We start from the raw sequence: 15,606 nt of genomic DNA, 5'->3' as shown, positions 1-15,606 counted from the left end.
GAGATCCTATAATGTGAGGGGGAGAAAGAAGCAAAACTAAAATCAAGGAAACAAAACCAAGGAAAAAAAAACACCATCTTAGGTGCCCAAGCTCCTCCGCTTTGATTCTTTCCCCATGGTTGCTAAAAAAATATTGCTCATCATCGTTTTCATGGTCGCAGATCTAGGATGCCCCAACCTCATATCATTCTTCCCAACCTAGCAGCATCCATCGAAGGGCGGGCCCAATCTTGCAATCAAAATCCCATTCGAGCTTCTGTGATTGAGCAACACTGTGAAGGGGTCGGTCCAATTCTCCCAACCAAATCGCACATGTGCTTTCCCTTCTCTTTGTTCCATGTCAATATTTCGTGCAATGGGAGAAGGCCTGCATCCAAGCTCTTCAACACGCGCGTGAAATTGATAGTTCCACCCACCCCTTGAATTCATCTTCGCTTTGCTTGTCACAGTGGAACTTAGAGTGGACAAGTAGTTGGATATAGTGACAGAGCAATGGGGATCTATACTTTGTCATCGATCCAATTTTTACCAAAATTTCTCATCCATAAATCCCCATAACTCTAGCCCCCATTGAGCATTACCCTTCCATTAATCTTCCCAGTTAAAAAATCTCTCTCCTTAATCGATAAAATCGCTCCACCATGCTCCCTAAATTAAATCCCCACTAACTCACACACCCCACGTAGAGCCTTGAGATCACTGGAAGAGAGAAAGAAATGAGGTGATGGAAGAAAGAGAAGGAGAGGGAAGAGAGAACTCCTGGATTGGACCGCAGTGGGAAAGAGAAGAAGATAAGGTGATGGAAGAAAGAGAAGAAGGGCAATTTAGTCTTTTTCCTTACATTTCATAATTCATATTTGAGACCCCGTCTCTCACAGCAATTTTGTAAATTAAAGTACCTAAATTGCTATTTTATATTTTCAAAGGTCTTTATTTGCAATTTTCCCTTATAATTATTTTCATATTGTTTTTTGCCTACATTATACTCATTTTTACGACGTTACAAAAGTTTTGAAATTTGAAGGGAAAAAACTGAAACAATATAAACAAAATTGTTGAGGAAACAAAAAATCATTCATCTACAACGAAAATTATATGATAATCTTCTCTCTCTTCTTTATTCCTTTTCAATGTTGTCGTGTATAGACCATCTTCTTAAAAGAACCGAAGAACCTGTTCGAGCTTCCGCCGCTGTTAATCCCTCCCTCGAACACAGATCTTTTTAAAACTTTGGACAATAATTAAGCTTGAAATTGTATATAAAAAATGATAATTAAGGTTGAAATTTGACGCTGGGTCAAAGAATTCCAAATTATAGTTAATTAACAATAAGATGAAAACCATATATAAGAACTATCTTCTTCGAACATGACGTTACGAATAACGTGTTGGTGTAGTATACAACTCTTTTTTCCCCAAAAGCGATCGCTCTGGTTTTGGATTGGTGATTCAGAAATTCTTCAGCCGATTTATTGTTTGAAGCAATTTGGAGACAAGACTACTAATCCAGTCCTAAATACAGGTTACTTGTAGGAAAAAATGAATATAGGTCACAAGTATATTTAATACTGGTTTTTTTAATTTTATTCTTATTTAATTTTTGTTGGGATAAGAGCAAGAAAGGAAAGATAATGGAATGGTTTGTAAACATCGAAAGAGAGAAAATTTTGATAAGGGTGAAATTGTAAAATTGTGTTAATTTAATGTATTTTTTGGTATATAAGTAACTTATATTAGACTAGAAACATGAGAAAGGGGATGTGTCATTCAAATTTATAGATGAGAATAAACTAGATTCCTATTAAGGGCTTATAGCTTGACTTAATTGGGACTTGGTATGGCTTGGTCTATTTAGCAAATAGGTCAACCTAAAACCTATTTAAAGACCTTTTAAGATAAATAGGTCAGATTTTTAAATTTAAAGCCTAACTTAAAAGCCTACAGGTTTGGCTTAATTAATTTTTTTAAAAATGTATTTTATTAATATATATCAAAATATACAAGTTTTTAAGTGTATCAAAAGCTTACATTTGTGTAAGTTTTAATAAACTCAAAACCTACCTGCGGCTTTCAAAACTTAAAATATTAGGTTTTTTTAAAAAAAAAAAAAACCTATATTGTAAGTAGGTTTTTTAAAAAGACTTCAGGTTTGCTAGCCCTTTCAAAGGCACAGTCCTGAGCCTAAAACAAATTTGTATGCAAGCTCATGCTTACGGTCAAACTTCAAAACCCTGTAATACGCTCAGGCTTATTTGGCCAGGCTATGTCCATTCCTATTTTAAATTCCAAGAGATAAATGCGTTAATATGAAGTCACAAGATTGAACAGCGGATTGACTGTGTAAACATCTTTTTTTTTAACCTGAATAAGAGTCTTCATTAAAAGGAAACAGATATAGATACCAAGGAGATAGCAAGACCCACCAAAAGCTTAAATAACGACTGAGCTAAAAACGCAGCAACAAAGAAACAGAGACAACACAAGGAGAGCCTATACCCTGTGGATTGAAAAGAGTAATAACCAATTTTTGTCTGCTATGATCGAAGAGGTAGCAACAGAAAGGGCAGTCCAAAGACTAACTTCAAAGAAGCCCACAATCTTTGGCACCAATGGTATGAAACAGGCCGCCCCAAACACCCCTGGAGGCACAGGAGCAGAGGAAAGCGGGCGAAAATTAATAAAAACTTCCGATACAAAGCAAATTATTGCAGACATAAACCAGTCACCACCAGAAACAAAACTAATCCAAACGATAAATATATTGCCGAAGCAAAACAAACTGTAAATGAGGTACTCTGAAAACTTCTCTACACAGACACTACCCAAAACCAAACAGGGGCAAAAGACTGTGTAAACATCTACGTTCCAGTTTTTCTGATTTTAATCCTCACTGGCAAATTTTACTTGCTTTTTTTTTTATGGGCTATTTATTACTACTTTATTTTGATTTTGATAACAACAAGCATGAGTCCTTTGTTTCACTTATTCTGAACTATGCATTAACCCTTGCGTTGTTCTCGTTGGTAACATTTTAAAATTGTGTTAAAAAAATTGCAACACAGGTCCTGCAATTTTGTTTAAACTGATGATCATGATTTAAATTTTTTATTTAAAAGAAAAAACTAAAACTGTGATCAATATCCACCATTGCATTTCCAAGTGCCAACTCATACGCGCCAGAATACAAGAAACAGAACAATAAAAATACAACAACGCGAAAAGATTCCCTGTGTTTTTTCAAGAATGCCCATAACGAGAGTTTTATTTCATATAATCCAGCCGTCTTCTAGAAGCCCTTCTGACCGTGAATCTCAACAATGCTTTCTTCTAGAAGTCGTCTCCTCCACAGTCGTCGTCTCCTGGAAGATCATCCTCCACTTTCTCTGCGGCTTCTTCTGCAATATGATCCTCCAAAGCATCATACCCTTCTGCAAGTGCCAGTCCGCCTAAAGCTCCAGCCACTGCTCCCACAGCTAATCCCGTCCCCATCCCACCAAACTTGCTCTTCTTTTTCTCCTCCCCCCCATACGCCGGCTGACTCTCCTGACCGTAACCGTAACTCGGCTGTCCGTAGGCCACTGGCGGCGCTGTGCTGTAGCCACTGTGTGGGTACCCAGCTGGAGGGGGCGCATTGTACCCACTGTGTGGATAACCAGCCGAAGGCGGCGCTGAATAGTACGGATCTTGCGGCGGTGCGTTGTATGGGTGACCATACGGCGGCGGGGCACCGGCGTAATCACGCGACACCGATGGTGGTACCCCGTAAGGGGGAGCGTAATACGAACGAGGCGCAGGGTAGCCTATTTCCCTGATGGAAACCCCAACCTCCACCTTACCTTGTGGTCTCCCCGAAGGTCGTTTCAGGGTCAATTTGCGGGTGGTGCGATCGCCGATTCCGACGTCTTGAAGAAGCTCGTTGAGCTCAAGCTTAGCCGAGCCGATGAACGGCTTGGTGTCCTCCTCGGAGCCGGCGTGGACGACATCGATGTAGAGGGTGAATTCCTCAATAGGACCGGGAGGCAAGGGGATACGGAGCGTCTCTTCCCATTGGGCTTCAGTGTCGCCGGATTCGTCGACCTTGGTGGAGCACTTGTTCTTGGGGTCCACCCAAACGACGGCGTATGGGCGATTGGGGCCGTGACGCCAGTTCACGTTCTTCAGTTGCTTAGCAGATTCGATCTTTACTTCTACTTCGTAGCGAGAACCCATGGATGTGGTTGAAGATGAAGAAGAGTATTTAATCACCAAGGAGTTAGGAATTTAGGATGCCAAACCAGTGGGATGATTGGGGCTTTTATAGCTCAGTGATGAAGGTGGAGAGCGGCACATTAATCTCCTTTGGAGCGCATCTCGAGCTGTGAGGTCATTTTTCTCATCAGATATTCCCTTTTAAATGCTCCCTCGGTCCTTCTAGCACCGGGGATAGTATAAGAAATTAGTTAATTTTTTTTTATATATTAAGCAATAAAAGTTTAATCCTTAAATATGTGATAAATTTTTTTTATTTTACTCCTAAAAAAAATGTAGAGTTGTCTCTAATGTTATACTTTTTTTTTTTAATCTTTCTTTCATCTCTTTCCTCTCTCTTCTATATTTAAGAAGAACAAAGGTAAAAAAAATCATATTAATTATTTTAATGTCTTGTGTTTTGGACTCTTTCCCCTGATCTATAACAGTACATTTTGAAAAAAAAAAAAAGTATATTTCATATGTTTATTGCACTTATTTAACGGATTTTTACCGACTTTTTATACATAATTTTTTTTTTGGGTATTTTTATATATGTAGGATTTGGAGTATCATCCGCTGTGGGCGAAAAAAAAAAAGAAGAAAAAAACAAGAAAAGCTGTGGCTTAGCAATTAAGTAATTGCTTACCTCGCACAGATCTAGAGTCCTTTTTGTAAATTTATGTTTTTCTTAAAAGGGTGTTCATACTTCAAACCTGATTTATTTATTTATATTCTATGTTTGCGTGGGACTGGAATAACTAGAAGGTCACGCCAAAGGAAAACGTTGGATTAGGGTTGAAATTTGAATAATGTCACTTGGAATCGAGGTCACGCCACCACGCGGAGTGAACACGGTGTGAACATGGTCGTCCGGGACGCGATGGGCTAATGTCATGTGTAAAAAGATGGCAACCCGCTTATCTGATGAGCATATTCCTACTAGATTTCAGACCCACCAACTGTCAAATTTTGTCCTATTTACTCAAAAGTTGGTTGTAGCATATGCTATATCGCTACTCGGTCTACTCCACACGAATCCTTTTATATAAAACCTCTTGGTATTAAAAGGCAATTTTGTAACGATTAATAAGTAAATTTATTTTAAAAATTTTCACTCAGGAGCTCACTGAAATCTTCTTGGGTGCAAATTTGCTATAAGAGTTTTAAATTATAACAATATTACTCCTTACTATTAAAAACTAACATTAGTTGTTAAAATAGTGATATTGACAGTTAAAATTTTTAACACTAATAAGTAACATCACTACGATTTCAAACTTCTGGGGAAATTTGTACCCAAAAAAAATTTTCAAGCATTTAGCATTTCTAAGTGAAAAATTTTAAGACAAATTTAAGTCTCAAGTGATTTTGTATGCTACATGTCTAGTTTATTGCCTTCTTGACATGATAGTCATACATGAATATAAAGAAACCATGCACTGCCCCAGCCATGCTCACCCATAAAAGCCAGGAACGTAATAGTTCTCTTGTTTCGTCAAATAATACCATTACTAAACAGATGAGTATATTAATTTTTTTAAAGAAAATAAAATTTGTTAATTTGTATATATTAGTTTGCATTTGAAACCCTACAAATGAAATTGAACCAAAACAGACTACAACAACAATAGCAATTTAGCTTGCCCAATACATTCATCATAGTTTCCATACAAATAGAATCTTAATAATACCCTAAACAATAACTCATCAAAATAACTTCCTAATTAATTTAGTTAAGGAAAAAAACCTAAACTCCTTAACATAATCATATAACACAAGTAACTTTGACCTAAACATATCTAAACTTTTCAACCTCATGTATCATTTTGAGAGAAAAACTCTTGAAGAAATTGTCCTGCCAAATGACCTTGAATGCCATCAATCTCTTCATTAGTTTCAGAGCTTTCATCATCAAAAATCTGTAAGTTTGTAAATAAAGAAATTTAATTTAATCAAGATAATATAATTAAAAAAGCAAGAAATAAAATGAAAAAAAATTATAATCAAATTAATTATTACCATCTCGAAATTTTTAGTACATTCGAACTCAATAATTTTATACATAAAATGGATAATATAGTATCTGTACTCTGTACTTCTTGGTTGTAGTTGACACTTCAAAAGTGAATAACTAAGATAAATATAGGTATCTAAGAAGTAATTATTGATGAAATTAAAGGAATTAACTTGAAACACTTACTATTAGTTTGCGCCAAGTTGTTGTGCTATTTTTACCCTCGCGCTTCCCACCTCGTGTATAATATGTCTTCAAAGACTTATGACCAAATAAAAATGACTAGACATTAGAACAATTTAATAAAATAAGAAAACCATATATAACATGACAAAAACTTACACATTTAATATCGCCACTTGGGCAATAACCCAATAAATCAAACCAGTAAATGACATTGTTTGTGGGGCAAGCAATGCACAATGATCAATGTTTACTGAAATATAAAAAGGAATGAAGCCAGTGAATTCATGGAAAATTGAATATATATATATATATAAATAGATATAAGCTACTTACTATTCAATTATTGGAACAAAATACAAGGGAATTGGGTTTCTTCAATAGTGTTATCCATGTATCTCATTCGTTTATCAATGGGGTTCTTCAAAGGTTGTAAAGTATCCATATAATCTCTCTTTCCAGTAGAAGCGCACAAGTTGTAGAAGTAACTATAATCAACTTAAAATGAGTCAAAAATTAGTTCATATATATAAGTTAAAAATGAGCACACAAAAAATCATAAAATAAAATCACATTATTGCTAATTGAATCCACGCGAGGTTTAGCTCATCTAAACATAGGAAGTTCTTGATGTCCTTCTAGTCTAGTTCAAAATGATGTGTCCTTTCCTCCCCCTAATTCCCAAAGGCATTGTCATGTTGACCTTGTTAATTGACTTGTAAATGTCATATAGTTGTGCCAAGCAAGGAAATTTAGTAGCCCTTTTAGTAACCTAATAAAAATTGAATAAAGATAAGTATTATAAGGAGGACATGAACGAAAAATCAAAAAATGCTTGAGTATTTTATACCATCAAAGATACGACGTTAATGACTCTTTTAGGCCATAAAATAAATATCCTTTTGCTTGGCCTAGTTGGTAATCTCATCACTAGGAAATGAGACATTTGCATCTGCCTCTTGCTCTAGAATAGCTATGACTGTGACCTAAACCAAGTCCGCTTCGATTTTCTTATGATGAACTGTAGACCCTTGTGTAAATTTAAGAGCATTGGCAACAACACACATATTTAGGTCATCTAAATAGAAAATGCAAGGTTCTCCATATTTGGCGTGAGACTAGGGTCAAGCGAAATTGAAAACACTTGTGGATTAAAGCTACCTTTTGTGCTTCCATAGACTGCGAAATACTAGATGCATGACATAAATGAAATCATGGAATTAAACAATAAAAAATGTTAGCATAACTCAGAGAAAATTAAACTGAGATTAATTTCAAACGTGGGGTCTATGTTTTTCTTGTTGAACTTGCCCAATTTGCATGCCAGAGACCAAAGATCTTATCTCCTCGCGAAGCTCAGATATAAGCTCATTTTTAAAGAATTGACGAACCTTTGAATTAGTCATAATCTCTTAACAAACCTATTCTCGAACTTTAACCATCAAGTTAGCACTTGGGACACTTCTTCCTCAAGAACTTTATGAATTTGAACCAAAAAATTATGTTATACCAACTATCTTTGCTAATCCTCTGACTCGACCAGGATGATCTAGCTTCCCAGTTGTTGTTGTCAAAATGTCCATTCTTCACATCAAAGTGAAAGATACTTGACTACTTTCTTAACTGCATCCTATAACATTCAAATAATAAACAAAAATGAATTATAGTTATAGCAGATCATGAATACTATTTTAATTTAACTACTTACAATCTTATTAGCAATGTCAGCAACAGTCAGATTGATATATTAATCTTTTTTTTTCTGGCATGCTTCCATATTTTATGTCGAGATGGAGGATCAAGGGCTTGAATGATAATGCTAGGGTCTAATTTTGTAGTTTCTTGTATTTGTTTTAAATCAGCTTCGATGACTTCTTGTTGTGCCTTCTCGTAACCCTCACGAGATATGTAATGTTGATATAAATATTTGATTATTTCTCTTTATTCAGAGCACTTAATTTCTACAAAAAAAAAGAAAATAAATTTAGTTAAATTAAATAATATTAATTTTTGTAAACAAAATGTCAATGATTAAGAGAAGTTTACCTGAAATTCATGATTTAAGATTTCATAAATCTTCTCCAAGTGTCTGCCTCAATAAAGGCATATATGTCATATGGATTCTCATCTTTTTTGGCTCCTCGAATGTAGCTGTGAGTAAAAATTGTTTTAAAACCTTTCCACTACTCAAGTACTCGGTCTAACTAGTGCTTCCTCATCTTAAGGGTGGAAGGGACATCGTACATTTGCGGCAAAGTTCATGTATAATGAAGTTAGAATTAGTAATAATAACTATTTAAATGTATGAAAGATAGAAAGCTAAATACCAATATATCTTGCCAACTTGCATCCTTCATTTTAGGTGGTAGTTCTTTCCAATTAGAATATAAAAGGCTAACTTTGCTTCATCTTAGAAGTCTTACATAGCTTATGAACTTATCACCCTTTGTACCAATTGGATTCATGTCATTATAAAAATCTACATGCTTCTTCTGAATACGCCCAAAGCATACCGCTAGCTTTGGCATCCTTGTGGTCCCTCTACTCTTTTTCTAATAGGTTCATCATTTGCTTGATCATTTTTTTATTATTTCTATTATCATCCTCCATGTCCCTGTTACGAAGCCAAGGTCAAATAGGTAAATAAATTTCAATGGAATGAATAAATAAATAACATATAGTAAACACAAAATTAAATTAAAGTGCACAACTATTTTTTATGTCCCTTCCATAATGATCATCTCGAACAGCGTATTTGTCATCATTTACTAATTCTACTTCACTATGTGTAGGCCGATTTATAGTGAAAAGTGGTGTCTTATCAAAGTTTAAAGTTGGATCACCATCTTTTTGTTTCTTACCTTAGAGTACAATAGACAATTTTTTATTTGCTAGAATTAGTGATATAATCCAAACTATTTTTATTTGCTAAAATGGAAGGCTTATCTCAATGATCAACCTTATGAAGATCAACTGAGATAAATTCAAACTGTTAATCTATTTCAATACATTGTTATTAACCTACTTACATTTGAAGATAGGAACCTTGAAGTTGGTGCTGCTAACCTCCCATATCTCTTCAACAACTCCATAATAGGCCATAGATGCCAATTTAGGACTTTTATCTTCGTAGCTAGAAAAATGCATCGCTTTAACTACTACCATTACCTTACTACTTTGCATAGTACTTTTGTCATCTTGAGCCTTTGTGTAGAAGTAATACCTATGTATATCATATCCACTCCAAATGGTGACATCAAACATAGGCCTCCAAGCTAACCATTTTACCGTACTTAGAAGGAATGCCATGTTGTGGTCATTAGCAATCTGCATATCACTTTTTTTTTGGATATTTGTCCTTTAAGGTCCTTTTATGATTATTTAAGTATGTTTGAACTTCTTCCATAAAATGTGTATAAATGTGCTTGGAACACTTCTTCAAGACCTATTCTCTTCACTTTAAGTCCCCATGTTCATTTACCTATTCCATCGTCATGTCGAGACTGTGCCTATATCCTAGATAAATATCCTTTGCAAAAGTCCATAGCCTTTTCAGCTACATATCTTTCAATAATTGATACCTCAAGTCAATAAGGATTCTTAAAATAACCTTTTGAGACTTTCATATATCTCTTGATTAGATACATCTACTTTAGATAAATTGGGCTACAAAGCCTTACCTCTCTTACCAAATGGACTATCAGATGCAACATGATATCAAAGAATACAGAAGAAAAGTACATCTCTAGTTGAGATAGAATAATATACACATATTTTCCAATTTATCTAGCTTTTTTGTGCCAATGACTTTGCTATAAAGAGCATTGAAGAAAATATGCAATCTAATTATGGTGTTTCTCACATCATCTTTTGCTATGCTTCGAATAGCCACTGGTAATAGTTACTACATCAATACATAGTAATCATGAAACTTCATTCCTACTAACTTCAAATCATCCATTGAGACAAGTCTTTTCACATTAGAAGAGTACTCTTGTGGCACCTTAATGCCATGCAAACATCAGCACAAGCTATTTTTCTTAGCTTTAGAAAATGTGTGTGCTGCTAGATCTAAATAAGCCCTCTTACCTTCCTCTTTCAGTTATGGATGTAACCGTTCTCTTATTCTCATTTTAGCTAAGTCTAATATCACATTGATTTCATCCTTAGTCTTTCCTGCTATGTGCAAAAGAGTACTAATCAAGCTATCACACACGTTTTTCTCTATATATATCACATCAAGATTGTGTCTAACATCAAGACTACACTAATATGAATGATCAAAGAAAATGGACCTCTTCTTTCAAATGTTCTTCTTACCTGTGATCTTCTTATTCTTCCTAAAAATGACAATAACTATTTCTACTTTTTGATAAATTTCTTCTCCATTCAAAGACTTCAGAGCTATTACATACTTTGGTAAGCTATTAAAAACTTTTTTTAATCTATAGTATAGGCAAAACTGATCAAGAAACCTCTTATAGTCAAGGTAAATTGTCTTTCTTCTGTGCTTAAGTTGATGAAAGTGTGTGTCTACTTTGCATATAGAACATGCTTTATGCCCCTTCATATTATAGCCTGACAATTTTTTGTAGGAAGGAAAGTCATTTATCAGTGCAAAAATCATTGCACACAACTTAAACAAGTCCTGCTTATATGCATCAAACACATCCATGCCTTCCTCGCACAATTTATTCAAGTCCTCAATCAAAGGTACCAAATAGACATCAATATCTTTTCCTGATTGTTTTGGTCCTAAAATCATCAAAGATAGCACCATATACTTGCATTTCATGTAATGCTAGGGAGGTAAGTTGTAAATCACCAGCAAAACTGGCCATGCACTATGCGTGCTGTTCATAGTACAATAAGGATTGATTCTATTTGTGTAAAGCCCAGGACGAAGGTTTCTTGGCTTATTACCAAATTCTCAAAATATTTCATCTATTTTCTTCCACTGAAGAGATTTCACAGGGCGCCAGAGATATTTTTCATCTGATATTTTCTTATCAAAATGTCATGTCAACTTTTTTGCCTTTGTTGCATTAGCAAACAAATGTTTAAATCGTGCTGTTATCAGAAGATACCATGATACCTTCAAAGGTTGCCCTTTAGTTGTCTCATTAACATCACCGTGGCAACTTGTGTTCTTCTTCACTTTGTATCATAAAGTTTTATATTTTGGATACTCATTTAGATCAACATACTCTTTTTTGTACAGTATGCAATCATTAAGATAGACGTATATCTTTTCATAACCCATACTCATTTGAAACAAGATTTTCTTTGCCTCATACACACTATTTGCAAGAACATTATCAAACATAAGCATATTACTCAACAATTAAAGCAACTTTGTAAAACTTATATTGATCCATCTATTAGTTGCCTTTAAATTGAATAATTTCAATATAGCTATCAACCATGTATACTTAGAACACCAAGGGTATAAAGCTCTCTTCGCATCATTATTCAAGTTGTCATTTATATGTAATTATGCAAAGAATTCCATTCTAACACCATGAATCATATCACTGATTCTATCATTCAAGCTGCCTATAACATTTTCTGACTCAACCAATGGCATTGTTCCTCTTTCACCATGCCATATCCATCTTGTATATCAAATATTTATTTCCTAACAAAATAAGTGATCTCTTATATCATCAATAGTCAATCGTTGCTTATTTAAACAATTGAGATAGGGGGTAAAAATGCTTCCTTTTTCTGTTATAACTATTGCTTTTAGCAAATTCAATAAATTGTTCTACCCCTTTCTCATATTCCTTAATCATTCTCAAAGCACCCATCCAACTATGATCCATTCTGTTAATACATAAGCAATTTTGAATAATTCAATTTAAGAATAATATCAATGATATTTTAATTGAATTTAGCTTAATGATGAAAGGGAACGGAAGAGAGAAGAGATTTTGGTTAATTCAATTTAAAAAAAAAAAATCACTCCACATAATTTGAAGTTTAATACAAATATTGTGACAAATATGCTACTTTTTTTAATTATCATATATAATATACAAAATTCAATGAAATCTTCAATGTAATAAAATGAAAAAAAACTAAAAATTAGTTTAAATAATAAAATGAAAGGCTATAAGCCTAAAACGAAATTAAATAATCATGTTCTGATGTTTTAAAGAAAATTAAATCATTTCAAAACCAGTTGAAGTAATCAAACAAAATCATGCTTTACAACAATTCAAACTTACTTGTAAACTATGCCTTATAAGTTTTGAAAAAATTTTGGCAGATTTTCCCCTTAAAACTAATATATCCGAAAATTTTAACAATAAACCAATTCAACTCAATTTCAATAAGCATTTAAAGTGCAACAATAAAATCTCAAAAATCTACCTTTGAATATAATACATAACTACTAATTCTAACAAATCTGAGAGAGGCAACACAAGTTATAAATTAAACTATTATCCCTACTATGAGAAAGTAATTATACAACTCACCAATTTATTCAATCTAACCCTTGTTTCTGAGCTAAATTCATAGCTCATACACACAGGCATTTCATCAAATACCTTAAATGCAATAATAAAATCTCAAGAAATAATCTTTCAGCATAACTCATGCCTACTGATTCTAACAAGTTAAATAGTAATTAAAAAACCACCAGCCACACCCATTTAATCTCAAATTCATGGATTAGAAGACTCACAAGCTACCCACAACAACACTTGACATTTCATCAACACTTAAAGTGCAACAATAGAATCTCAAAAATTCATCTTCAATCATAATGCATAAACTATTAATTATAATAAGTCCAAGAGTAACAAAACAACTTATAAACCACCTCTAACCATGCCTATATAAAGGAGAGTCAAGCTAACCCATGAGTTAGAAGACTCACAAGCTACCCACAACAACAATACAGCACCAACAATGATGAGTTGATGCAAGCGATGGTGAGCTTGAAGCTATGGTGACTTACAGTAATGATGGCAACCCTCTTACCAAAGTTGACGCAAGATATAGTACAAAGAGTGACAAAAGGGAAAGGAGAAGCTAAGAAAAAGAGGCAAAATGGCAGGCTAACAAGGAAGAAATGGGAGAGAACGAGGCAGGCTAAGGGATTGAGGATGACGGTGAAGCGAGCTAAGGGAGTGAGGAAAGAGGGGGAGAACACAAACTAAGGGAAGAAAGAGAGAGCTGATAGGTTTTTGATGACTAAATTTTTTTTTTAAAAACGGGGCCTTATACTTGTTTGTTGGTCTTGAACAGAAGAGCATGAGGCCCCATACTCGTCTCTTCTGGGCCAACAAACAAGTATTAGGCCCTGTACTTGTCTGGTTTAGCTTAATGGACAAGTATAGGGTACTTTTTTCCTCTGTTCTTAATTTTAGGGGGAAAAAAGGGATAAAAATAAACCGTTTTGTAGTAGTGTAACCAATTATGTAGAGGTATACATATTTTTAATTAAAAAGTAAAAAGGAATATTTATCTGATCCCCATTTTCAATTTATTTCCTCAACATATATAATATCAAAATAATTTAGTTTACTTTCCTCACCCTTTAAAATATAATTAATCAAAAACAATATAACGCTCCATTGGATACTCAGTTATCAACTAGTTGCTCATTACCTTGTCATTCTAAAATAAGAAAACTAATTTGGATGAAAACTAAGTTATAATTTTAAAAGTGATTTTATGATATACGAAATAAGTATACGAGAGGAGTTTTATCTTGACTTGCATGAAAATACTTTTTTAAAAATGCTTTTAGGAGTAACCAAATTAAGAGTGAGTGGATAGACCAATTAATAACTGCAATGCTCATTTAGTTGCAAAGAGGTTATACGCAACAAAAAGGTGTAAAATATGAAAATACCTACTTGCAAGTAGAGGTGGGAATATGGGCCGGGTCGGGCCGCCCTCCAGGACCAAAATTTCAAAAATACCTCAATTTGCTAAATTCAGTCCTTAAGCTAATGAGCTTAGGGCCAGCCTGCAGGTTTTCAACCCATTTGAAAAAAAAAGTTATTTTTTATATTTCTCATATTTTTATCAAAAATTAAAAACAAACTAATGAAATTATTAATAGAAGACATAACTATGAATAAAATTAAGTCACAAATACAAAATATCATGATATCTAAATATCTATAAACATCCAAGAATATCTAAATCATCTATTAATAAGACAACAACGTCCAAAATTTCATCAATAATGCCAATGTATAATAGACAGATACTGTTATTAATTTTTTGAAACTTTATCATTACCATAATCAACTACTCTTCTTTCGTAGCAAAATTATCAAGTTTTTCTTCTTTATGTGAATTTTACTTTTAAATTTTGCAGTCTAACTATTATTTTACTTTAATTTGAGAACCATTATTGTTGAAACTCATAAATTTTAATTCAAAATATAGAATCATAAGTTATATAAGTATAAAAATACTCTCTTATTAAATATATAGTTTTAAAATATTAGCACATATAATATAAATCAAATCATTATTAAAGGTCAAATTATCCCATTTTTAAAAACTTAATTGGACAAATAATTATCTAAAACCAAATAAATCAAATCATTATGTGAAATTTAATTTCAAAATAATAATAACAACTAAATATTTGAAATATCATTAATGTGTAATAAAATTAATAATATTAGAATTATATAAAAAAATTTTAAAAAAATTATAAAAGGCCCTAGCCAAGGGCCAGTCCGTTTAAGCTTAGGCCTTATAGGGCAAGCCCTTTTAAACCCATTTCTCATTTGAAGGGGAAAAAATCTAAGCCTGGCCCTCACAATTTTTCTGCCTAAACGGCTGGCCGAACAAGCTTGGCACGTTTTTCTGGCTCTACTTGCAAGTTGTGTGCTCAAATCAAATTCATTCTAGCAACAATTAACCATTCAATTTCATAGTTGCATTAAGTGGCTATAAAACATGGGCTTTGAATGGTGATCATGATAATGAAATCTATTTGCAATAGTTTTTAAATTTCATGATAAATCATAATTTAATGTTTCATAGGGTGGTTACCTCATTAAGTTTTGTAAATATTCATTCATGGAATGAAGAAATCATTCAAACAATGATATCTGAGGTTTTCATGATAATTATAACCTGATGTGATTTTCAACTGAAAAAAATTGCTATGCTAACATCAAGAAGTTTGAAAATCGCAAAGT

At 33.5% G+C, this 15,606-nt stretch overlaps 1 protein-coding gene across 1 annotated transcript; it reads right to left on the bottom strand.

Moving 5' to 3' along the window:
* Positions 1–3,101: 3,101 nt before the first annotated feature.
* LOC114753205 (protein SRC2 homolog) lies at positions 3,102–4,393 on the bottom strand. Its single transcript, XM_028941866.1, has one exon. It carries the CDS (start codon positions 4,207–4,209, stop codon positions 3,328–3,330), a length of 882 nt encoding a protein of 293 aa, XP_028797699.1. The 5' UTR covers positions 4,210–4,393; the 3' UTR covers positions 3,102–3,327.
* Positions 4,394–15,606: the final 11,213 nt, after the last annotated feature.

Source organism: Neltuma alba, unplaced genomic scaffold (assembly GCF_004799145.2).
Source record: "Neltuma alba isolate B1F8T4 unplaced genomic scaffold, ASM479914v2 tig00007767_pilon, whole genome shotgun sequence".
Classification (NCBI taxonomy): Eukaryota; Viridiplantae; Streptophyta; class Magnoliopsida; order Fabales; family Fabaceae; genus Neltuma; species Neltuma alba.
This window is presented reverse-complemented; position numbering and strand designations above follow the sequence as displayed.

What these genes read in the sequence shown, in the direction of transcription:
- LOC114753205 (XM_028941866.1), bottom strand. Translation starts at nt 4,209, where the DNA reads ATGGGTTCTCGCTACGAAGTAGAAGTAAAGATCGAATCTGCTAAGCAA.